This window comes from Dermochelys coriacea, chromosome 1 (genome assembly GCF_009764565.3).
Source record: "Dermochelys coriacea isolate rDerCor1 chromosome 1, rDerCor1.pri.v4, whole genome shotgun sequence".
Lineage (NCBI taxonomy): Eukaryota > Metazoa > Chordata > Testudines > Dermochelyidae > Dermochelys > Dermochelys coriacea.
The window spans coordinates 12951590-12979000 of record NC_050068.2 but is presented as its reverse complement, the minus strand read 5'-3'; the positions used below and the strand labels follow the sequence as shown (position 1 = coordinate 12979000).

Here is a 27411-nt window from a genome sequence, read left to right as displayed (position 1 = left end):
ACACTTTTTAATACTACTAAATATCAACAATTATTTCTCCACACAGGAAATAAACGACTAAGAGTTGTGGGGATCAAAGCAGGAGTTCAAATTAAAACTATTTGATCTGAATTTAGACGACACCATGGCAAAAGACCAGACTAAAGCCACTTTCTATGACCAGGTCTAGCAACTAGAATGTATTTGAGTTTGAAATGAAAGTTTATATAGTCTCAGTTCTAACTCCCACAGGAGTCAGACATACTGAAAATGAGACTACGAGTATCCTTGGTACGACAGTCCAAACACACACACACACACACACACCAGGAACAATACCTCTTCATTTTAATTACTTGTAAAACAGATTGTGGCCAGAAAACTGGGATAGCCAAGAGATAAGAAATCCTTTCCCCTCCTTCAATCTAGAAGAGGCAGGGGGATTGGAGAGATAGCAACCTTAGCAAATACTACTTATACCTGAATAGTACTGAGTGTCTCCAATTTAAACACTGAGGGTATGTCTATACTGCAGTGAAAAACTAAGGGCTGGCCCATGCCAGCTGACTCGGGCTCATGGGGCTGAGGCTGCAGGGCTGTTTCACTGCAGTGTAGACGTCTGGGCTCAGGCTGGAGCCCGGGCTCAAGGACTCTCCCACCTCACAAGGTCCTAGAGCCTGGGCTGCAGCATGAGCCGTGAAGTCTACACTGAAATGAAACAGCCCCATACCCCAAGCCCGAGTCAGCTGGCATGGGCTGGCCACAGGTGTCTAGCTGCCGTGTAGACACACCTAGAGTTCAGCTCCACTACACTCATGTCAAAGGTAAGAATCCCTACTTTTAAAAGATGGGGAAACTCAGGCTGAGGTCATGTGACTTGTTCAAGGTCACCTGAGCTGGGAATGACCTAGTTCTAACACCGAAGACTTATTTACCCACAAGATTGTCCCTTCCATAAATCAGAATTTGCAAAAGTGCCTGGCTACATTTTGCAATAGCATCATGTAATATTTTGTTAAGTTTTAACTCTGGGAAGACTTCTTATAACATGGATAGCACAATGCTTCAGACTTGAAAGTTTAAACAGCATGCATAGAATATTTGAAAAACTTTCCAACCTTCACAAAGCAACATATTTGCCACTTTCATTGGCTTGATAATTTTTAGGTCCACAGCTATTCTGCCAAGTGAAACCTTAGGAAGCCATTTCTTAAAAATTAGTCTTCACTTTTAGCAAGCATTTGTCAAATGAATACATCTGGTAATGCAGTGTAAGCGTTAGGTGTGCAAGCGGCATGCTAACTATGTCAGATGCTAACAGTTTAAAAGGATAGTTTTATATAAAGCCCATATTTTTAATTGGCAGTGGCATTTTCAGAATTTAGGGCAAGACCTTACTTGTCAACTTAGGTTTAAAAGCCCTTCTACAAAATACAAAGTAGAGAAATTCAATATATGCAGTACAAATCACAACTTGGAAAGCTAAGAGAAACTGGATATGGTCACTTCAACTCCAGTTGAACAGTTAAGATGTAATCAGTGAAACAGAAGTATCCTAGCTAAGCCAAGGTAGATATTTGAATATTTACTTTCTAGTTCTTAAGGCACCCTTTCCCGTTTGTGGGAATAAGCACAAAACCTAAAAAGCTTTCATGATTGGTGGTTATATTACATTTCCAGCTGCTGCTGGATGATCAGAAAGCAGCAGTGTGCAGAAATACTTTTTACCATCTGCAGCTGGCCATTGCAATAGTTTCTTCCTGATGCAGGCCTTACTACTGTGATACTACTACACCTCAAGAATGGATTACTGCAATGTGCTCTACAGGGGACTACAGTTCAGGATAATATGGCATTTAAACTAGCTCCGAATATAGCAGCCTGCTTATTAAGTGATGCTTCTGAGTTACAGCAAGTCACTGGTGCTCCATATTCTTCAGCATCTACCTACAGGTGTCCAGACTAGGTATATGGATCAAAGGCACCTGAACTGGATCCCTCTCAGGTTCCAGAGTGCTCTTTGAGAGGGGCCCTCCAGTTTTGGAACAAGTTTCTTCCCCTCAGTTTAAAAACAGCACAAAAGTCTACTGACCTTCATGGCAAGCTACTGTGAAGTCAGGTTTTGGGGCGCAGCTGGGGGAAGGTTTGGTATTCTGGAGGTAATTTACTTTTGTGTAAATTGGGTGGGGTGCTTAGAGTTTTGGATTAGGGACCTTTTCCTTTTTGGTATAAATATAAATAAAAACATGCCTCTTCAAATAAAATTCTCCAGAGGAAGTAATCACCCCATGTCCCTCCAGAAGACACCCATCAGAATGTCTTGTGTCACACTATAAATGGTCATAAATTGTTATGGGGGGTGAGCGAGGGGAGAAAAATTCCAAAGCAGAAGGTCTTCCATTGAAGTGGCCTGCCACCAGCCCTCTGACATTTAAATCAAAGGACTGAATGTCCCCTTGGTACACAGTGGAACTGGGGAGATGCAGACAGACTGAGGTAGCCAGGAACCAGAGCACAGAGCTTTATAGATCAAACGTTAGCATCTTGAATTGCAATCCAAACACAATGAAGTTGAACTTAGAGTAACATGCTCTATTAATAAAGTAACAGAAGAAAATGGAGAAGCAAATACCCACACTGAGGTAAGTTAGGAGTCAAAGGTTTTGGTAGCAACATAAAAATTTCTCCCACAAAGATTTCCCAAAATAAATCTTAAAAACCAACCATCTGCAAAGGCTGCATACTATACTAACAAGGTACTGCATATATTGCAGAATACTTATTCAAATACGATTGCTGAATTTTTCCATGAGTTCATGAAACAAACTAGTTTTTAAGCCAATCTTCTAATTGCATATTTTTGTTAAGCAGCTAAGTATTTTGTACAATAGCAAAGACTGCTAGGCTCTCAAAGTATTCAAAATAGAAAGAGTAAGATCTTCTGATGCAGACGTGCTTCACCCGTGGAATATCTGTCCTGGGAAATCAGTAGTTTTATTGGTGTCATGTGCTTTCAGATCTCAAGTTTGTAAAAAAAAGTTGACATGCCCATACTAATTTGGGTTTTAAGCACTGTTCTAAGACCACCGTTGTTAGTCTAATTGTGTTCATTAACTGTGTCATAATCAATCATAACTACCAACTTATTCTCATCTCCGAGCTCTCTTTTTGGGCTGACCTAGACAAGTACTTACCAGTCACTGAAACCTCATTTATTTTACAGCCTCATATCTGTTATTGGGCTAATCTGTACCTGTTCAACATCACACAGCAGCTTAAATATTTGAGTAACCTGCAGTAAATCTCCACAGGACTGTTTGGTCAGTCAGATGTTAACTCTTAAGTAAACCAAAAAGGATCTATACTCCATAAATTTATTTCAGACACTAAGGTTGTTCTTATGAGTTCTCAAGTCCAAAATATCTTTATAGCTAGATTTTGTGATTTATGAACTCCTCATTTTGTATCCAAAAAGATCACAAAGGTGCCAATATAGTGGTGACTGATTTTTACTATATATAACCACCTGTCTTTAATACAAACTGTTAAAAGTTTAAGCAATTGTTTGATTTTTAACTGCCTTCATGTGTTTCCAATTTGGCATTAAAACATATGGTTTGGATTTTTTTTTATTCTATTCTAATCAGCCCTTTTCCCATGTCCCAAACTGCACTGAACCTATGCAAGGAACTTGAAATCTCAAAATTTAATCTCCAACAAAAAAGGTCTTTGGACAAACCTGAAGTGAAATAGTGACATTTCTGTTCATTTCTAAAAGCTAGTTTACTACAGATTGACATGTGGCACATTTAAAGAAGGTCTGTATTAAATCCCAATGGGGTTTCAAATGAATTAACTTAGAATAAATGGTTGTGGGAATGTATAATCAGTCTGTGGAATTCACTACTGCTAAAAGTCAAATACGGAGACTGAATTTTCAAATGACTGGAAAGTTCCAGGTACTCTAATATCTATAGCTATGCTAGATAGGTTAAAATTTAACAGACATCTGCCTACCTGCTATAGCATTGAACAGAAGCCTGGGTATAAATGTTGCCTCCCTATTTCCTTTAAGATACCAGGTACAGGCCACTGTCAAAAGTAGGCTGTATCAGACTCAAATAACTATTGTGCAACTGCAGTATGGGAAACTCTGCACGAGTCTTTGGACATGTCTACACTGCACCACAGTGTGGATAAAAGGGGTGTAAATTGCAGAGTGCACCAAAAAGTTGTGCTCCAACTGCAGACACTGATGGTGTAAACTAAAAAGGTACATGATTCATATTAATGTAGTCCTCTTTCAAAGACTATGTTAAGGTGAACGGAGTAACTTTTAGTTTGCACCAGAAGTGCTATACAGAGCAGTTAAGAGCGCAACTCTTTGGTGTGCTCTGCAATTCGCGCTCCTGTGCTCTGCACTGCAACCTTTGAAAGAGAGTAGTGAATTTAGTGCCATGAAGCGTTAGGTATCCAATTCTAAAATTTTGGCCCTAGTGTCAAAAACTGAAAGTAAGCAGATTGTCAGAGGTGCTGAGCCTGCCACTGATAGCGGGAAAAGTAATACCTTTCTACCTACACGCCAACATTCCACACAAAGAAGGAATGCAAGCCGTCAGGAACAGTATCCCCGATAATGTCACGGCAAACCTGGTGGCTGAACTTTGTGACTTTGTCCTTACCCATAACTATTTCACATTTGGGGACAATGTATACCTTCAAATCAGCAGCACTGCCATGGGTACCAGCATGGCCCTGGAGAATGCCAACATTTTTATGGCTAACTTAGAACAATGCTTCCTCAGCTCTCATCCCCTAATGCCCCTACTCTACTTGTGCTACATGGATGACATCTGGACCCATGGAAAAGAAGCCCTTGAGGAATTCCACCAGGATTTCAACAATGTCCATCCCACCATCAACCTCAGCCTGGACCAGTCCACACAAGAGATCCACTTCCTGGACATTACGGTGCTAATAAGCCATGGTCACATAACCACCCCCCTATACCGGAAACCTACTGACCGCTATGCCTACCTACATGCCTCCAGATTTTATCCAGACCACACCACACGATCCATTGTCTACAGCCAAGCTCTTCAATACAACCGCATTTGCTCCAACCCCTCAGACAGAGGCAAACACCTACAAGTTCTCTATCAAGCATTCTTACAACTACAATACCCACCTGCTGAAGTGAAGGAACAGATTGACAGAGCCAGAAGAGTATACAGAAGTTACCCACTACAAGACAGGCCCAACAAAGAAAATAACAGAATGCCACTAGCCATCACCTTCAGCCCCCAACTAAAACCTCTCCAACGCATCATCAAGGATCTGCAACCTATCCTGAAGGACGACCCATCACTCTCACAGATCTTGGGAGACAGACCAGTCCTTGCTTACAGACAGTCCCCCAACCTGAAGCAAATACTCACCAGCAACCACACACCACACAACAGAACCACTAACCAAGGAACCTATTCTTGCAACAAAGCCCGTTGCCAACTCTGTCCACATATCTATTCAGTAGACATCATAGGGCTTAAATCACATCAGCCACGCTATCAGAGGCTCCTTCACCTGCGCATCTATCTATGTGATATATGCCATCCTGTGCCAGCAATGCCCCTCTGCCATGTACATTGGTCAAACTGGACAGTCTCTACGTAAAAGAATAAATGGACACAAATCAGACGTCAAGAATTATAACGTTCAAAAACCAGTCGGAGAACACTTCAATCTCTTTGGTCATTCAATTACAGATCTAAAAGTGGCAATTCTTCAACAAAAAAAACTTCAAAAACAGACTCCAACAAGAGACTGCTGAATTGGAATTAATTTGCAAACTGGATACAATTAACTTAGGCTTGAATAAAAACTGGGAGTGGATGGGTCATTACACAAAGTAAAACTATTTCCTCATGTTTATTCCCCGCCCCCCCTCCCCCACTGTTCCTCAGACGTTCTTGTCAATTGATGGAAATGGCCCACCTTGATTATCGCTACAAAAGGTTTTTTCTGCCCCGCTCTCCTGCTGGTAATAGCTCACCTTACCTGATCACTCTCGTTACAGTGTGTATGGTAACACCCATTGTTTCATGTTCTCTGTGTATATAAATCTCCCCCACTGTATTTTCCACTGAATGCATCCAATGAAGTGAGCTGTAGCTCACGAAAGCTTATGCTCAAATAAATTTGTTAGTCTCTAAGGTGCCACAAGTACTCCTTTTCTTTTTGCTTTCTATCTATGTGGCCACTCAAAATTAACCAACATATACTGAATGCTCAACAAGATGAGACCAAGAATTCACAGAAGTTAATAGATAAAAATAGTGAGCTAGCAGCTGTCAAGTGAACAGGCTATATTAACTGATGTAATGCATGGAATCACTCACTCAGCTCTAGCTATCTGCCTCACAAAAGTAGAGTCCTCCAAAAATAAAAAATGAACCCCACATCACTATGTTTTTTGCAATTACAAAATCTGTATCTGTCCCCTAGATTTTGACCTCACCCTCCCATCCACCCATTTAGACTTGTGTTCTGTTGTAAATTAATAGCTTTGCTCCATTACTGAACTCTTTTCAGAAAGATTTGACTATATGGTAGGCTACGTAGAACAAAAATATTGGGCTCGATTCTCCACTCTGTTGCAAGACAAGAAACTGGTTTAATTCCATTGATTCCAGTGGAATCAACGGCATAACTGAACGGAGAGTCAGTCATCTAGAGTCGCCCTTTTTTTTTAAAAAAAAAAAAAAATCTGCATGGAAACCGTGCCTCACACATGCCTATCAAATTATGTTCAATTATAATGAGGGCGAATTCTGGTCTTAAATCAACTAACCTAATGTCCTCCCACGGCTAGGGAAATAGTCTGCCCAATCCTGTTAAAAGACAGACAATCCATAAATATCCAAGAATGCCAGATCCCCAAGTTGAGTAGTTTAAATCCAAAATTTGAGTAGTTTAAAATTGCTATAATCTTTGCTTATTTGTTCTGAGCCTCAAAATCTGATTGCTTTGATTATGGTATAATTTAAGAATTACGTTTAAGTGGGTCACAGCAATTCTTATTTAAATGTGGGATTTCATAGATCCACTTTTGGGAAAGATTGCTATTTTTCCCTCTCTTTTAAATGTTTTATGAAGGAATACTATGCCTATAGCTGGGTGGAGAACGGCAATTCTGTTCTGGAGGATTTTGAATGCTGGTTGCATTTCAATTTGGAACAAAACCCAATCATTTAGAAATCCTCCACAAAATGGATTTACTGTCCACTGCCCAACTCTACTGGGAGCCCTGGCCCTGGGAGCTCAGGCTGCCAAGAAGCCTGGGGCTCTCATCTTCCCACTAGCCCATGAAGAGAGATACTGAGGAGCCAGGTGAGTGAACTGGCAGGTAACCAGCCTGGTGGGGAGTGGGGGTGGGTTCCATAAGAAATCCACCTACTTTCCGATGGAATTTCGTCAAAACCTGTCTCCACACAACCTTTTGACTTTGATGAACTGGCAAATTCTAATGAAAAATGCTTTAATTTTTTTTCCAACTAGCTCCATTTATGTCATTTTCTGCACTTTCACTCCAACTACTTTGACAGTTACTGCAGAGTATTTCCACTAACAAGGCTAACAATTAAAATGGCTTTATAGAAATTATTTAAAAATTAATAAAAAGGTATAGAATAGTACAACTGCTCAAAAAGTCATCTACTTCAGCGCCCTGGGCTGAGGCAGAACCAAGGAACCATTGACCATCCCTGACAGATGTTTGTCTAGCCCAGGGGTTCTCAAACTGGGGGTCAGGACCCCTCAGGGGGTCACCAGGTTATTACATGGAGTGGGGGTGACAAGCTGTCAGCCTCCACTTCAAACCCCACTTTGCCTCCAGCATTTAGAATAGTGTTAAATATATTAAAGTGATTTTAATTTATAGGGGGAGTCTGACTCAGAGGCTTGCTATGTGAAAGGGGTCACTGACACTGCACTCCATAATGCTGGATAGAAATATGCTCATTCCAGTTGTGTCCTATTTACACATGTTTTATGCTAGATATACCATTTAACATACATCTGCAAAGGTTAAGATTGACTTAATATATTCATCCTATTTCTATGCATGTATAATTTTTGTATTCAAAGTTATGAATATTGGCTATGTATTTGTTTGATTTTAAGTAGACTCAGTGAAGCAGTTGGTCAGCTTTTTGAGAAAAAAGACTATTCTCAGTAAGTGCCCAATCAAGAAACATTTAAGCTAACAAGGAAGATACACCAGTCCACATCTGAGCTTTCCAGGAAACCGTGGCATGTGCTTGTAAGGAACCGAGTCATGCACGGACATATGACTTGCCCATGTGACTCCAAAACTCCATCTTGGAGCTGGATTCTGCATAGGAGAGGGGAAGGGGTTTCCACCCACAAGAGAAAATCTATTTAAGACTCTGGAAACCCCTCCATTTTGTCTTCAGCTGGCTCAAGAGATATCCTTTGGGGTGGAGAGGCCATCAAAGAAACTGGAACAAAGGACAGTAACTACAGGGGTGTGAGTGATTGCTGGACCCAGACTAGAAGAAGGCTAGTCTGTCAAAGAAGCTTATTGGAACATCCGAGGTTGAGATTTACGTGAATTTAGTTTCCTACTATATTAGGCATAGACTTGTGTGTTTTATTTTATTTTGTTTGGTAATTTACTTTGTTCTGTCTGTTATTACTTGGAACCACGTAAATCCTACTTTTTACTTATTAATTAACCCAGAGCAAGTATTAATACCTGGGGGAGCAAACAGCTGTGCGCATCTCTCTATCAGTGTTAGAGGGCAAACAATTTATGAGTTTACCCTGTAAAAGCTTTATATAGGGTAAACTGATTAGGGGTTTGGACCCCATTGGGAGCTGGGTATCTGAGTGCTGGAGACAGGAGCACTTCTTAAGCTGTTTTCAGTTAAGCCTGCAGCTTGTGGGGGATGTGGTTCAGACTTGGTTCTGTGTTTGCAGCAGGCAAGCGTGTCTGGCTCAAACAAGGCAAGGTACTGAAGTCCCAAGCTGGCAAAGAAAATGGTCTCAGAGGTACTCTAGGCACATCAGGTGGCAGTCCCAAAGGGCTTTCTGTGATCCAGCCCGTCACAGTCACCAGTACAAAAATTTGAAAACCACTGATCTAACCAGTCTTTAAAAACCTCCAATGATGGAGGTTTCACAACTTCCCTTGGAAACCTATTCCATCGCTTAACTATAGTTATAAAGTTTTTCCTATTATCACCTAAATCTCCCTTCCTGAAGATTAAGCCCATTACTACTTGGACACAAGGAGACAACTAGTCACCATCCTGTTTATAAACAGCCCTTAATGTATTTGAAGGTTTATCAGGTTCTCCCTCACTCTTTTCTCAAAACTAAACATGCCTAGGTTTTTTTTGTTTTGTTTAAGCCTTTCCTCATAGTTCAGAGAAGAGTAACAAAAATGATAAAGTTCGGAAAACCTAAACTCTCCAATTTATCCATATCTTTAAGTGTGGCACCCAGAACTGGACACAATAGGCCAGCAGAACAAGTTAGGCTGGTTTGGAATGATTTGATCTTAAAAATCCATGTTGGCTATTACTTATAACCATATTATCTTCTAGGTGCTTACAATCTAGTTATCCAAGTTAGGACGACTGGTCTATAATTCCCTAGGTCCTCTTTGTTTCTCCTTTTAGATAGGTATTATGTTCACTCTGCTCCAATCCTCTGGGACCTCCCCAGTCCATCGGTTCTCAAAGATAACTGGTAATGATTCAAGATTGCTTCAGCTAGTTCTTTAAGTACGATTTCATCAGGCCCTGCAGGCTTGTGTATATCTAAAGAAGGTTGGTGGCGACTGGGCATCTAACATAGTGAATGCCAGTGAAAATGAGGTAGGAGCAGAGTGTAAAAAGGGGAAAAACAGGTCAAAAATTACTTAGACAAGTTACAGAGTAGCAGCCGTGTTAGTCTGTATTCGCAAAAAGAAAAGGAGTACTTGTGGCACCTTAGAGACTAAAATTTATTAGAGCATAAGCTTTCGTGAGCTACAGCTCACTTCATCGGATGCATTTGGTGGAAAAAACAGAGGAGAGATTTATACACACACACACACACAGTGTGTGTCCCAGTCTCTATTCAAGCCTAAGTTAATTGTATCCAGTTTGCAAATTAATTCCAATTCAGCAGTCTCTCGTTGGAGTCTGTTTTTGAAGCTTTTTTGTTGAAGTATAGCCACTCTTAGGTCTGTGATCGAGTGACCAGAGAGATTGAAGTGTTCTCCAACTGGTTTTTGAATGTTATAATTCTTGACGTCTGATTTGTGTCCATTCATTCTTTTACGTAGAGACTGTCCAGTTTGGCCAATGTACATGGCAGAGGGGCATTGCTGGCACATGATGGCATATATCACATTGGTAGATGCGCAGGTGAATGAGCCTCTGATAGTGTGGCTGATGTGATTAGGCCCTATGATGGTATCCCCTGAATAGATATGTGGACAGAGTTGGCAACGGGCTTTGTTGCAAGGATAGGTTCCTGGGTACGAGCCATCGCTCTCTCAGATCTTGGGAGACAGACCAGTCCTTGCTTACAGACAGCCCCCCAATCTGAAGCAAATACTCACCAGCAACCACACACCACACAACAGAACCACTAACCCAGGAACCTATCCTTGCAACAAAGCCCGTTGCCAACTCTGTCCACATATCTATTCAGGGGATACCATCATAGGGCCTAATCACATCAGCCACACTATCAGAGGCTCGTTCACCTGCGCATCTACCAATGTGATATATGCCATCATGTGCCAGCAATGCCCCTCTGCCATGTACATTGGCCAAACTGGACAGTCTCTACGTAAAAGAATGAATGGACACAAATCAGACGTCAAGAATTATAACATTCAAAAACCAGTTGGAGAACACTTCAATCTCTCTGGTCACTCGATCACAGACCTAAGAGTGGCTATACTTCAACAAAAAAGCTTCAAAAACAGACTCCAACGAGAGACTGCTGAATTGGAATTAATTTGCAAACTGGATACAATTAACTTAGGCTTGAATAGAGACTGGGAATGGATGAGTCATTACACAAAGTAAAACTATTTCCCCATGGTATTTCTCCCTCCCACCCCACCCCCCACTGTTCCTCTGATATTCTTGTTAACTGCTGGAATTAGCCTACCTGCTTGTCACCATGAAAGGTTTTCCTCCTTCCCCCCCCTGCTGGTGGTGATGGCTTATCTTAAGTGATCACTCTCCTTACAGTGTGTATGATAAACCCATTGTTTCATGTTCTCTCTCTCTCTGTGTGTGTGTGTGTGTGTGTGTGTGTGTGTGTGTGTGTGTGTGTGTGTGTGTGTGTGTGTGTGTGTGTGTGTGTGTGTGTGTAAATCTCTCCTCTGTTTTTTCCACCAAATGCATCCGATGAAGTGAGCTGTAACTCACGAAAGCTTATGCTCTAATAAATTTGTTAGTCTCTAAGGTGCCACAAGTACTCCTTTTCTTTAGAAAAGTTAGATGTCTTCAAATCACCAGGTTCTGATGAAATGCATCCTAGAATACTCAAGGAGCTGATTGAGGAGATATCTGAGCCATTAGCAATTATATCTGAAAAGTCATGGAAGACATTCCAGAAGACTGGAAAAGGGCAAATACAGTGCCCATCTATAAAAAGGGAAATAAAGACAATTCAAGGAATTACAGACCAGTCAGCTTAACTTCTGTACCCAGAAAGATAATGGAACAAATAATTAAGCAACCAATTTGCAAACACCCAAGAAGATAATAAAGGTGATGAGTAACAGTCAGCATGGATTCATCGGGAACAAATAGTGTCAAACCAACTTGATAGCTTTCTTTGACAGGGTAACAAGCCTTGTGGATAGGTGGGGAAGCAGTAAATGTGGTAGATCTTGACTTTAGTAAGGCTTTTGATACTGTCTCGCATGACTGTCTCATAAACGAACTAGGGAAATACAACAAGGTGGGTGCCTAACTGCCTGGAAGATCATTCCCAGGGAGTAGTTATCAGTGGTTCACAGTCATGCTGGAAGGGCAAAATGAGTGGGGTCCCGCAGGTTCTGGGTCTGGTTCTTTCAAATCTTCATCTTTGATTTAGATAATGGAATAGAGAGTAAACTTAAAGTTTGCGGACGATACCAAGCTGGGAGCGGTTGCAAGTGCTTTGGAGAATAGGATTAAAATTCAAAATGATCTAGACAAAACTGGAGAAATTGTCTGAAGTAAATAGGTTGAAATTCAATAAGTACAAATGCAATGTACTCCACTTAGGAAGGAACAATCAGTTGCACACATTTACAAAATAGGAAATGACTGCCTAGGAATGAGTTCTACAGAAAGGGATCCAGGGTCATAGTGGATCACAAACTAAAGACGAGTCAACAGTGTCATGCTGTTGCAAAAAAAGCAAACAACATTCTGGGATGTATTCACAGGAGTATTGTAAGCAAGACACGAGAAGTAATCCTTCCGCTCTACTCCGTGCTGATTAGGCCTCAACTGGAGTATTGTGTCCAGTTCTGGGGGCCACATTTCAGGAAAGATGTGGACAAACTGGAGAAAGTCCAGAGAAGAGCAACAAAATGACCTATAAGGGAAGATGAAAAAAATGGGTTTGTTTAGTCTGCAGAAGAGAAGACCAAGAAGGGACATAAGTCTTCAAGTACATAAAAGGTTGTTACAAGGAGGAAGGAGAAAAATTGTTGCTCTTAACTTCTGAGGATAGGAAGAAGCAATGGGCTTAAATTGCAGCAAGGGTGGTTTAGGTTGGACTTTAGGAAAAACTTCTTGTCAGAGTGGTTAAGCACTAGAATTAATTGCCTAGGGACGTTGTGGAATTTCCATCATTGGGGATTTTAAGAGCAGGTTGGACAAACACCTGTCAGGGATGGTCTAGATAATATTTAGTCCTGCCTTGAGTGCGGTGGACTGGACTGGACTAGATGACCTCTTGAGGTCCCTTCCAGATCTATGACACATGTATCTAAACATTCTTTAAATTTTTCTTTTCCTAGAGGGTCGGCTCGTGTTCCTTCTCCCTTCTTGTTAATATTAATTGTGTTAAGAATCTGGTCACCATTAACTTTTTTAGTCAAGGTTGAAGCAAAATAGGCATGAAACACTTCCTCCGTCTTGATGTTGTCTATCATTAGTTCTCCTCCCCCTACACTTTCCTTTGTCATTCTCTTGGCTCAATGTATTTAAAGAACCTCATCTTATCACCTTTTCTGTCCCTTGCTAGGTATAACTCATTTAATGCATTAGCCCTTCTGATTTTGTCCCTACGTGCTTGTGCTAGCTTTTTAGTGCTCATCCTTCGTAATCTGTCCATGTTTCCACTTTTTATAGGATTCCTTTTTAAATTAAATTAAATTGGAATGATACTTGTCTCTTACTATTTGTACCATCATCTTTCCTCATCAGCCTAGGGTTTCTGCCACTCCATACTAAAGGCAGGACTGGCTGCAGGCCATCTGATTGCCCTTGGGCCAATCACTTGGCAGAGGGCTAGAAAGAACAGGCTAAGGCTTCAGCACATGTTGCTGTTTGGGATGACTGCTTCCACTAGCAACAAACAGTCTGAACTTGCAGCTAAGGGGATCAGCCCACTAAGCAGGCTGGGGCATGACTACAACCAGGGTAAGACAGCAGCCTAGACCCAGAAGAGTCCTGATCAGCACAGTAACCACAGGGATGGATCTGCCTGACATTGCAGCAGAGGTCGGAACTCAGCACTCCAAGTTTGCACTGTGCCCAAGCACCAGCAACTGCCACGATGGCTGGAAGAGACCATGTTTTGGACTTACACTGGGAAGTTTTGAACTCAATCAGCTGAGAGAGCTTTAACCTGTTTATTCAGGTGTTGGAGAGTGGAGGTGTATGGGTGATTTCTTATAGGGCCCCCCCCAATACTCACTGAGGGTTTATCTGCGCTCAGATGTGTTTATTGCTGAACACTTTTGTTTCTGAGGTTACTTCCTGCCTCCCTCAAGATCATGGAAGGGAACCAAGGGGTTTAGGTCTAGTCAGGAGGTGAATGGGGTTCTTTAGGCACATGGCTTTGGATTTGAGAACTATTCAATCAACCCAACGGTGCCCTCACCACATAACTATAAAGCAGCATTCCCAGTGACCTCAGCTGCAAGTTAACACTTCTGTAAATCAGGCCCCAGGGATGTCCATTTAGATTCACTGTGCTCCTCTTTTTTAGTGTATGACGTTTTGGTGAATGGAATTGTCCAATGACACACAAAACCCTATGGCTGAGGCAGGGACAGAATCCAGTTCTTCAGGGTAGCATTCAACTGCCTTATCCAAGAGACCATTCTTTACCTCATTCACCACACAGCATCCAGCTTCTGCAACAAACGAGACTGAGGTCCTACAAATAGCTTCATTAACTACACAACCCTGGTTCTCTCCAGAGCACTGTCCATCTTGTGAATGAGGCACTATACGCTATAACCACATATAAAATCATGAAGAGGGAGAGAACTGAACTGAGGTATCTTCCTTGAAATCTATGGGCTCCTAGCTAGCAAAGGTAGCTATTAGGCTAAAAATTGTGGTCAGATGAACTACCATTCATACAATGATACGTTTTATTAAAAAAAGAAGTCTGAGACACCTAGATGCTATTGCAATCATGACATAATTATAGAAATGAAAGCTAGATCCAGGAGCTAGTACAAAGAAAAAAAGCACAAAAAACCTCCTGTACTTTTCAGGAAGTCAGGTGCTACTATAAAATCTAGAAGCAGGCTAATGGAAGTGTTACATGCAAGTATTAGAATATATGTGACAAATATTAAAGCTATGGATTAAAAGCACACCTACAAGTAGAGGAGAGAAAGTGTTGTGCTGCTATTTATCATAGTAGTGCCAAGAAGTTTAAATTGGTTATTTATTCAGCACCATCAGCATGGCGGACACTGGAGAGAAGAAAAAACATACTATCCCTAGAAGCTTAAAATCTTAGGCAGACAGTCCAATCCAAATAAACAAAGGATACATAACTTGAGTCCAAACTTCAAGCAGCCTAGGGCTCTTTATTTTAAAATAACTTTCTGTACTTTCAAGATGATTGTTGAAAGACACTATTGAAGAAATGTTTATGGAGGTATTTAATGAAAACTGCATTCTTTTCTAAAACTATTGAGGCAAGACAGTTTTATAAACTGAGACTGAGAAACTTCTGTGAGGAAACTTATCTGCTGACACAATATTACAAGACTGTATGTAATATATGAAGGAGGGAGCAGTTAGAATACATCATGGAAACACCATAGCTTTAACACTTCTGTTTCTGATTTCAAAGTTGGCTCTTTGTTGAAGACCAGTGACTGATATTTTCATACTTCATCTCTAGTAGTTGGGGAGGTATATAAGTGTTAGGTCAACCCTGTAGCCTCCTGCTTATTGTATAGACTCATACTTTCCGAAGACCATAAATGGTCTGGATCATCCACTTTAAGAAATAAAGTACTTTATTTGCAATTGCCAAGATGCTTGCTATATTAAATAGTGGGTATGCATTTTAGAATGCATATTTACCCAAGAGAAACAGGTTTATCATGCAAGTGTTTAGGCACTATTTAGAAAGTTTATTTTAGGAACTTGTAATAAGTATTACTTCCATCCATTAGGTTGCTGTTATAGTATTAAGTTTTTAAATAGACTAAATCCAAACCACCAAAACTTTTTTTTAAATTAATGTAACAAATATCTCCCCATCCTTGAAACAGAACCTTTTAACAACTCTTCATTTTGATACTACACGTAAAGTTTCAGCCCAAAGTAAAATGAGAATCTAAATTAGAACCTCTTCAAGCCAAACATTTAATGAGTCACCCTAAATGTGATGCCAACAAGGGGTGCTATGTATTACATCTGCCACATATGAAGAAAGCCATACCAGAATTACTCTATAGTATACCTTGCACTGAAGTTTAACAGCTGTCTTAATAAAAGCCTACTAAACACACACTAAGTGTTGGATTCTGTTGCACATTTAATCACCATGTATTTCAACTAGACGCGTATGAAAAGGAAGCAGCTAGGGCAGAGGGAAAGTAATTGCAAGTTAAGATACTAAAACTAAGTATAGTGGTGCCAGCTACCAAGACTGCAGTGCCCAGAAAGATGGCAAGACAGAGAGGTCTCATCTTTTCTTAATCTGCCCCTCCAATATTGGAGGTTGACTCTTAGGACCTCGGACAGGGCCAACAAAGGAAGAATAGAGCTTACTGAATATCTTGGGAGAAGGGTTAACACCAGAGTGTGTTTTTGGAGTACTGCAAACTAAATCTCTCCCTCTTTGGAAACATATTGTGGAACGCAAGTGTTGAATTCATGAGCGCTAGGGGGAAAATAATCACTTAGATAAATAATCTGATTGAGTACAACTGGCTCAAACTCAAAACACCATGACCTGAAGAACTTTAAGTCCTATTGGCAGATGTCTGAAGGATGGAAGGAAATTGGTTTAGACTTTAAACACAGTTCTTCCCACTTGCATGGGAATTCTGTTGAAAGCCAGCTACAGTATTTGCTTCTCTACCCTAATTAAAATCTGGATAAAGGACAGTTGTGTGGTTAAAGAACTAGAGTAGGACTCAGGAGATCTGAATTCACATCAGGCTTTGTCAGACTTCCCAGATGACCGTGGGCAAGTTACTACACTTGTATCACTTCCCTTAACTGTAAGATGGGGATAATTATTCTTCTCCCACCCTTTGTTTAAATAGTAAGATCTTTGAAGCAGGGTCTGTCTTTATTATGTGTAGTCACTGAATTCAATGGGACATGTGCTCCTAAATCACTTAAGCAATTTTGAGAAATCAGATACACAGTGCCTTAGCACTGTAGGGCCCATCCATCTTGGATGGAGTCTGCAGCTCGCCCATACTACTAATATTTACATACGAATTCTGTTTAATGTGTAATCCACACACTAAACTATGGCTTGTTAAAAAATTACAACTCCAATGAGTTTAATGTCAATTTGGATACATTCCTTATCCCCTTTCTCTCCTCCCCCGTGCCAATGCAGACAGTTTGTCTAGACAATGTTTCCTAAGTGCAAGCACAGCAGCATTCCCCTTAGCCTTTTCTTCAATCTTGCCTAAGTGCTACACCTCCATTGTTATTTGTATGTGCTGACTACAGAATGAAGAGCACCAGAGTCAGTAGTACTGTAAGTTTTACTTTGCAGCTCACAGTACACAGAGAAAAAAGAGCAGACCATTTTATTACCCTTAAAGTTTACATGCTCAAATATAAAACAGTTATGTGAAAATTCACCTTACATGTCTAGTGTATATATTGTGGGTCAACCGTACGGCTATAATGAAATGCATTATATATTCTACATAGTTCAAGGTAGACTTGTATTAGTGATGTGTATGTTGAGAAGTTTCATATATACACACCCTGTGGGTCAAAGATAATGTTGCTGTTTGTGCAAGGTGAATTTTCACGTCAGGGTCATTACCTGAAAGTATCCCGGGTCAGAGAATTCAAGTACATGAATTCTTTAACTGGCCATTTTCTGTTAGTGCTAAGGTTTTCTAATGGTAATACTGTAGTTCCCTATTTCACTAAGAGTTATATTACCTAGCAACCTTGACTAAGTGTGTGAAAGAACTGCAGGAATTAAGATTTTGATGGCACAGGATAGTGAACAAACGACAATAATAAACCAACAGACATTTGTTGTATTGAATCCATTGCTGGTTACAGAGCACTGAGTATGGATCAGACTAAGAAATGCAAAAATATTCTAAAACTTAAAATTCACTATATAGTCTGTCTGGTCTACATGTGTGACAATGAAATTTCACCACACAAAACTGAAATTTAATTAAAAAGTAAAGAGAGTACCCCATTGCTCCCCTAAACTAACAACTAAAATGAAGTTACATAAACTAGTCTAATCTGCTATAAATTTCAACCTAATCCTATTCACATGGGATTCAGACACCGCAATAGAAACTGCCACCCTTGACTTGGGCACTAAAAATAATCTAACCTCCATCAACCTTCTTGCCTAGTTAAGATGCTGCATCTTTCTTAGAAAGTACATATGAAGAAGACTACTTACTCTCGCTCTTTCTCTGTCAGTTTGTCGTTGATATTATCTTTGATTGCAGATCTGGAACCTTTGTGACTTATGGGATACCTGAGTGGCACTTGTAGAAAGAAGGAAATCATTGAGACCAAGTGTGCAGTGTAGCCCAGGGCAACAGCAATGCTTCCATCATCTTTTGCTGTTAATGAAAAGCAACTTCTTTACCCAACTGAATTCTATTGATATGGTAAATATTTTAAGTGTATTAATGAAAATTTAGCATGAGAAGGATGTCCATATTACACCAACAGTAAAAACTTACACATGATGAAAATAATATTTTTTATTAAATGATTTAACAGCTGCACACTTAATGAAAGATAAAATAAGACTGCAAGCATCTTACAGAAATCTTAGTGGTATTATTAAGCTTATTCTATCACACATTACAATGCATGGTTCTGACATGTTTACGATGAGATAATAGCACACTTAAACAGTCAATAATAGAAAGAGGTACTGCATTTCCAATAGAGTGTTTAAACATTTTTAAAAATAGTGGTTGAGGCGCTATTTTCTGATGCTAATGGTGAAAACCCCTCCTGGTTTTAAATCTGCTCATCTCTTGTCCATTCCTTGCATCTTGTGTTGAAAGGTGACATCAGATAGGTGATAGTTTGAGCCTGCAGTTTAAGACCCTACTCCTCTACTTTCGAACGGCAAGGGAAATAGTTTCCCTAGGCCAGAATTCAAGTCTTCAGGGGTCTGCAATTCTCTGGCTGCAGCTGATGACTCACTAACACTTACAGCAGAGAAAGAAGGTGCATTCTTACCTTGCTTTAGGCATTAGGGAGATCAACTATTGGGCAGGGACATTGAATCCCAGGGCCTGAACTCTAGTATTGGCCAGTAATTGGAGGAACTGATTTTTAAACACTGTTTTAGAAGGTTAAAGTTTCACATTTATTCAGCAAATGACAGGGGGGATCTGAAATTGTGTATTTAAAAGTTAACTTACCTCCAGTGAAGATTTATTTATGGCTTTTCTGCCCCACCCTCTAACTCCTTTTCTACAAAAAGGAATTAACCTTTTGAAGGCAATTTTAAACTTTTCATGCTATACCTTCGTCCTATTTTCTAGCTTATTAAAAAAATACATATGAATCTATGAATAGCTGTAAAGAAGATATAGCCAGCCCAAATCCCTTCCAATGACAACAGAAATTCTAGTGACCCTAACTGAAATACATGAGGACCTGAACAAGGAAGGAAAAACACTAATTTTATGTCCTTTGTGACATCTATGAAATCATACCTTGCTCTCAATAAGGCAATTTATGAGAGATTTAAAAAAACACCACCCATTCCAAGGAATTATTCTGTACAAAGGGATTCAACTCTGCAGCAAACATGGGTCTCATTACAGAAGAACTCTAATATCATGGACTTCAGATTTTATTTTAACCTAACTGTCCACTAACACACTATGCTAACATGCAAGAAATCAGATAATAATATTTTCCCAAGTTCAAATATCAATATTTCATTATTTCCACTCACTCAGTGCATAGTATGCAGCAGGGCAGGCTGACTAATTCCTTGTGACAAAACTTGAAAGGACTCAGTCTCTCAGGATAGCACCAATAAGTTATGACTAAGGCTACGATTTTAATCATGGATATTTGTCATGGACAGGTGACAACATAACCACCATAATGAAATTGGATTTAACATCCCTGTGAGGGGGAAGAATACCAAAGAAGCCAGGAGCACTAGAATAGAAGCTCAAATTAAACGTATACCCCACATAAATAAAAATAAATAAAAATAGTAAGAGGATCCAAAAATTGCCACAATGGCTAACAGAGTAAAGAGGCCATTAGAGGCAAAAATGTCATCCTTGAAAATTGGAAGTCAAGGAAAACAGGAGCATAACTCAGGCAGGTGTAAAAGTATAATTAAGCAGGGCAAATTAAGAATTTGAGAGCAACTACCAAGAGGCCAAAAAAAAATTAAGTACATCAGAAGCAGGAAGCCTGCCAAACAACCAGTGGGGCCACTGACGATCAAGGTGCTAAAGGAGCGCTCAGGAAGACAAGACCACTACGGAGAAGTTAAATTAATACTTTGCACCCAACTTCACTGCAGAAGATGTGAAGGAGGTTCCCACACATGAGCCATTCTTTTAGAAGGCAAATGTGAGGAATTGTCCCCTACTGAGGTGTCAATGGAGTTCTGAAGGACTCAGATATGAAATTTCAGAACTGCCACCTGTGGTATGTAACCTATTACTTAAATTAGCCGCTGTACCAAATGACTGGATGCCAGTTTTTAAAGACGCCTCTAGAGGTGATCCTGGCAATTACAGACTAGTCAGCCTAACTTCAAAACTAGGTCAATTGGTTGAAACTACATTAAAGAACAGAATTATAAGATGTATGTAGTGTAGTTGTAGCCAAGTCAGTCCCAGGTTATTAGAAAGATACGGTGGGTGAACTAATGTTGGTGAGAAAGACAAGCCTTCGAGCTACACAGAGCTCTCTTTCAGGTCTGGGAAAGGTACTATGAAGATCACAGCTAAATGCAAGGTAGAACAGATTGTTTAGCATAAGTAGTTAGGGACCATTCTAAGGACCATTCAAAGTAAAGTGGCCCATTAACACCTCGGCAGTCACAGGGCTACAAGAGGGGATTAGCCAGTAAACAGATTGCTGTAATAGCCATAAATCCAGAATCTCTGTTCAGTCCATGATTTTTAGTGTCTAGCAGAGAGTTATGAATTTAAGTTCCCATGCTCATCTTTTGAGAGCATTGTGAAGGTTTCCTTTGAGATGAGGACTGATCGATCACTCTACATCTGACCTCTTTGTGAAAGTGTTCACCACAAGTGATAAAGGAAAATGATTTAAAAACAAACTGATGGTTCATTCAAGAGTGGAATGATTGTCTGGTTTCACCCACATAGTTATTACAATCTTCATAAAAATTGCAAGTTGCATCCGATGAAGTGAGCTGTAGCTCACGAAAGCTTATGCTAATAAAATTGTTAGTCTCTAAGGTGCCACAAGTACTCCTTTTCTTTTTCACTCTGTGCAGTAATTGTGGTTGAGTTGTGTCCCCCTATGAGTGTGCCACTCTAGGTTGCTACCACACCTTTGATGGGACATTCTCATAGCAATGTCCGTTCAGCCGATGCATACATTAGGCAGCCTTGTTCTCTGCTATGGAGCTTTGCAGTAAAGAAGGAACTGAGGGTGGTTTGCCCATGCAATATTATAACACGATGGCTGGGCACAAGACTAACTAACATGCATGCACCCATAGAGACTACTTGAGGAAGTAGTTTTCACACAACATACAGTCAATCTGTGAACTCGTTGCCAGAGGATGTAGTGAAGGCCAAAAGCATAACTAGGTTATAAGAATAATCAGATAAGTTTGTGGAGGATACGTCCATCAATGGCTATTAGCCAAGATGGATAGGGATGCAAAACCATGCCCTGAGTGTCCCTAAACTGTGGGCTGCCAGATGCTGGGATGGACAAGAGGGAATGGATCACTCAATGAATTGTCCTATTCTGCTCACTCCCTCTGAAGCATCTGGCATGACTGCTGTTGGAAGACAGAATACTGGGCTAGATGGGCCACTGGTCTGACCCACTATGGCCAAGCTTATGTTTATTACCTGAATTCATGTTTTTCTTTTCCTGAGGCAACACCCTACCAGACTGAACAAAAGGCTGAGGCAAGAGTTCCTAAAGGTAATTATTAATTTAGTCATTCTAATTTTCAAATACTTGTATAGATAACGGCACAAGTTTTGGTTTTTTTGATTTTTTTACACAGGTGTTAGAGGCAGGCATACAAAGACAAAAAACACATGCCATACTGAACATCTGCAGATGCACTTACGATATATTATAAATATTGCTATAAAGGCAACTGAAATAGCATTGCCAAAACAAGATAGGAATGTATGCATTTGATGAAGCCTATTTGGTGTAATATTGTTTTATGAACAGCGAGCTAGAACGATTTTTTTTTTTAAATAGATAAACATATTGAAATCTAGAGCTAAAATATTTGTGTGGGTATGCACAAAGAGGTTAGTCAGTATATAAGGATTAACCAGGACATATGGTGTCATGTAATTTTAGCTCAGAATCCAATTTCTTGTATATGTCCCCATCACAGTAGTATTTCAGCACCTCCCATGAGCCAAAAACAACAACATTTCCTTCTAGTTTTATCTGTTTATTGAATGTTGTGAGTAACCCAAGTTAGCTATTTTTGCCTGATTAAAAGTGTGATTTGCTCCATTTTGTGCCTCACTGGGGGTTGGGTTTTAAGCACTCAAGGTCTGAAGCATTTCCTGGCACCTATTAAAAACCACAACTAGATAGTTCTGTTTAAAATATTCTTTCAGAATGTGGAGGCTTTGAGAGAAGCAGCTCATAGCAATGGATTGGTCTTTACCTAATAATGTCCAAAGTTTCAGCAAGACTGGGTTGTGGTGACAACATTGAGTCTGCGGGAAGCCCCAGAAGGAAGGACTGTCGTGCACTATTTGTGTCTCCAGCAGAAATCAGAGGTGGAGCTAGTTTTATCGGAGATTACTGGGGTGTAAAAGCATAAAAAGCAGACAAACCCATGAGGGAAAAAAAAAAAACCCACAGAAATTGGGCTTGTTTTTGGCTTAAGAGTTGCTTGTTGGCTAGTTTTGGCTTGTTGTAGCTTGTTACTTATTTTGATTGGCCCAGGAAGCAGGGGCAAGGCAAGGAGAGAGTCGGGGTGCACTGCGGGCCCACCACAGTCCCAGACTGGGGGACCAGCGGGATCTTGTCACACAGCTTTGGATTGGCTTGTTTTGAAATGGGACTAGCTTGATTTTTGGTTTATTGTGAAAGTCGGGGAGCTTATTTACCACATGAAAGTTGGCAACTGTGATAAAAAGATAATCTTCAAAATGTCGTCACCTTCATCACGACTAGAATTTCAGTGGAAAGTTGTTTATCCAGTACAAACCTCAAATTTTGGCAAAATAAATTATATTTTGATCAGACTGATGTTTCATTTTGAGATTCTGAAACATTTAGATGTCACCCTTTATTGTTTTTAGTTTTTAAAAATACAGTTTTGAAATTTAACTAAAAAGTTGTTTTGAACCAAAAAAACCCACCCACAACTTTATTTAGAAAATGATGAAATGGTATGTTTGACAATTCTGAAGGTTTTCAACATTTGTTCTAAGTCAACAAATTCACTCGAATCAACCCTTTCCCACAAAAACAGTTTGGTTGTAACAAATCAGCTTTTTCAGTGACAAATGTTTAATCAAAGTCCCAGCTAGCTCAACTCAGAGGTGAACAAGGATTGAAAATTAGATCAGAACTGTCTGCTTGTCTAAATTTTTCAATCAGTCTCCAAAAGTGGACTGTGGCTCCTAAAATGGTAAGTCTGCCCTATGAGATGTTAAAGTAACATCACAACTCTAGATACTAAATGAAAGAAACAGCCAGCTACCTTGAAAGTCTTCAGAATTAGGCAGCTTGACTCCGCAGACAAAGTAATCCTTTTGATCGTTCTATGGATTTGAACAGCAGAAAATGAGAATGGGACATAGTACATTTAAAAATAAGACAGAAGTTGCAATTCCAAGCAAAACTTAGAGGCATTTTAAAATCAGACCACAGAGACTTTGTAAAGCATCAGTTAACATAGATGAAAAATTCAAAATAAAATAAAATTCAGAGTAAAGTCTCTCACTCAACATTAAATTTAAAATATTTTGAGAAGACTAATTCTCAAACAGGAATGGATTCACTTTCATCCAACAGAACTTCCAAAATCATCTTAAACTTATGTTGAGCAAAGAATGTTGGACCTCAATCTTCTGATGAGCATTTTTTTTGCCTAGTATGTCAAAAGGTTAGCTAAGTTAATGAAGTCTGGTAAGATGATCATCAGCTACTCTATTGTGCTCTCACTATCCGTTTTACTTGCCATTTCATATGCCACCACAAGAGGTTCAAGTTTAAGTTACCATGTGGTGGCAGCAGTATCTTGTTACAGTGCAGCACAATAGGGTCCTTTCCTTGTGTCATTTACAATCTAAGTTAGACAAATAATTCAGTGTGAATGATGACACACTGACAGTCCAAGCATGCACCAGGCCTTCTTTGGACTCATTTGCCTGACTACAGTGGTGGCAACAATTTCCAAAGAAATTGCTGCAGCAAGACAAGGGAAGAGAGGGAGAGCAGGGGCAGGCTGGGATGTGTGAAGAGAACAGGGAGAAGTTCTGTGGCAAACATTACCAAATCGGAACCCCAGTGACTGAGAGAGGGGCAGGAACACCAGAGTAGATGAAGTCCCTGCCAGACAAGCTCACTGTCAGATTCAAAGTAAAAAAATCAGAAAAGAAACAGGAGAGAGAAATTTACATGAGCATGAAGCTCAACAGTGTGGAAGAGAAGCATTTTATTCTGAAAGCAGCTAGAGCGCACATCTGGCAGACAAAAAGTTCATTCTAATTCAGCCAGTTTCTTAAGGAGTTAGAAACTTACCAAATCAATAGAGTAAATATAGGAAAGCTCTGATAACAACTGTCTGCATCGAATGGTCAGCTGTGCATTGGTCTTCAAGAACAGTTCTCTTTAGGGGGAAAAACCAAGATCATTAGTGACCTCAAAGTCTTTGCACTATCAACCCCCACCATTCCCAAGAATCACATCCTCCTACCCCCTTGTCAAAAAAGCAAGTCCCAGATATCCCAACTGCAAAGTTGATAGAAAGCAATGTTGGCTTGTAATTTTCGGTCATGCCGACGTATTACTTGTACCCTTTTCAATTTTGAGAGACCAGTTTTAAGTGTTAAAGCAATTATTTATATTACAATTGCACCTAAAGGCCCCATCATCTTATGCTCTGTATACACACACACACACACACACACACACACACAATCCCTGTTCCAGAAGGTTTACAAGCTAAACAAGACAGGAGAAGGGAGCATAGTTACATATTTTACAGATAAGGAAACTGATGCAGAGATTCAGTCACACAAGAACTGAGGGAGATGATTTTGTGATTCTAGTCCAAATGCCTTAAATCACAAGACCCTCTTTCCAATTACAGATTAAAATGATGAATGGAATCATGGGTGCCTTTACCTCTTAGCAGTGCATTCTTTTCTCAACTCATGCAGGGATTCTTTATGCATTTGAAGCCTCTGGTATTCAGTCTCAAATGCATTTCCTAAAGAACAGAAACGATTAAAAACCACTTAACAGCATTGTATATCCAGTGAATTGACTCAAGCTTCAATACTGGAACACTTCCGAAAATTAGATACAAGCTTGGGTACACAAATTTCTTCAGTTACCATTAGGCATGTTCTCCACAGTATGCAGCCATATGAAAGAAGAGTGAATAGCTGTAAAAAACACACCTCCCTCCCAGTAAAGGGAGGGATTCAGTCCACACACACTGTACAACAACCAAATACAGCCAATGGCAAAGCCTAGTTCTCCTTTGACACCTGCCCATGCCAATCTCCATAGTTACAGAGGTATGCAGACAAAGTAGCTCAATTATTTCTACTGTTAGAGTTAAGGATAAGAGGAGAGTTAAAGGATAAGAGTTACCAAGACACACCCCTCTATTTTTAGAGTATCAATATTCTTTGAATGTCCTATTTTTCAATCTACTGTAAAGTCCCATGCTCAAATCAAAACTATTTTATTTGTGGTGCTCAGTCCATAGATCTTTTAAAAAAGAGATCAGCACTTAGTGTTAATATAGTATATTAACAATATGCTTTATTCTGTACCAACAGACAGAATGTTAAAGCATTTACTTAGATAGTAAGCTTCTTGGGGTAGGGACTGTTTTTGTACTGTGCCTAGTAGAATGGGGTCTGGCTCTATAATGTGAAACCTAGGCATTATTGCAATGTTAGTAATCCCTCATCCTTGACTAATTTAATTTGAGGTGTTATTACACCATCACTTACAGTGTTGTGACGTTGCTGTAGTATATGTTGGATATTGCTAACTGCTTGGATTAAGCATGGAGTTAAGGACAGGATAAGCCTGTTACGCAATGGGGGGGAATAAGAACAGAAAAATGTGGAAATGGCAGAGGTGCTTAATGACTTTTGTTTCAGTTTTCACCAAGAAGGTTGGTGGTGATTGGATGTCCAGCATAGTGAATGCCAGTGAAAATAAGGTAGAGGCTAAAATAGGGAAACACGTTAAAAGTAAGTTGGACAAATTAGATGTCTTCAAGTCACCAGGACCTGATGAAATACATTCTAGAATAGTCAAGGAGCTGACTGAGGAGATATCTGAGCCATTAGCAATTTTTATTTATTTATCAGTGTATTTATCAGAGTATTCATCAGTGGATCAGTCATGCTGTTCTGTTCAATATCTTCATCAATGATTTAAGATAATGGCATACAGAGTAAAAAGTTTGCTGATGATTCCAAGCTGGAAGGGGTTGCAAGTGCTTTGGAGGATAGGATTAAAATTCAAAATGATTGACAAACTGGAGAAATGATCTGAGGTAAACTGGATGAAATTCAATAAGGATAAATGTAAAGTACTCTATTAAGGAAGAAGCAATCAGTTGCACACATAAAATGGGAAATGACTGCCTAGGAAGGAGTACTGCGGAAAGGGATCTGGGGGGTCATAGTGGACCACAAGCTAAATATGAGTCAACAGTGTAACGCTGTTGCAAAAAAAAAAAAACAAAAACAAAAAAAAAAAACACGCAAATATTCTGGATGTATTAGCAGGAATGTTGAAAGCAAGACATGAGAAGTAATTCTTCCACTCTACTCTGCTCTCATTAGGCCTCAACAGGAGTAGTGTGTCCAGTTCTGGGAGCCACATTTCAGGAAGGATGTGGACAAATTGGAGAGAGTCCAGAGAAGAGCAACAAAAATTAAAGATCTAGAAAACGACATATGAGGGAAAATTGAAAAAAAATTGGGTTTGTTTAGTCTGGAAAAAAAAAGACTACTGAGAGGGGGACATGATAACAGTTTAAGTATGTAACGGTTGTTACAAGTAGGAGGAAGAAAGAAAAAAACGTTTTTCTAATCTCTCAGGATAGGACAAGAAGCAATGGGCTTAAATTGCAGCAAGGGAGGGTTTAGGTTAGACATTAGGAAAAACTTCCTAACAGTAGAGTGGTTAAGCACTGGAATAAATTGCCTAGGGAGATTGTGGAATCTCCATCGTTGGAGACTTTTAAGAGCAGGTTAGACAACCACTCGTCAGGAATGGTCTAGATCATTAGTCCTGCCATGAGTGTGAGGGGACT

At 39.9% G+C, this 27411-nt stretch overlaps 1 protein-coding gene across 1 annotated transcript in view; it reads right to left on the bottom strand.

Moving 5' to 3' along the window:
• UVRAG (UV radiation resistance associated) overlaps nt 1–27411 on the bottom strand; it is a 161972-nt gene that overhangs the window by 62715 nt on the left and 71846 nt on the right. Inside the window, 4 exon segments of the mRNA XM_038403606.2 lie at nt 18112–18277; nt 23602–23662; nt 24645–24732; nt 25251–25335. Coding sequence (XP_038259534.2) covers nt 18112–18277; nt 23602–23662; nt 24645–24732; nt 25251–25335 — 400 coding nt within the window.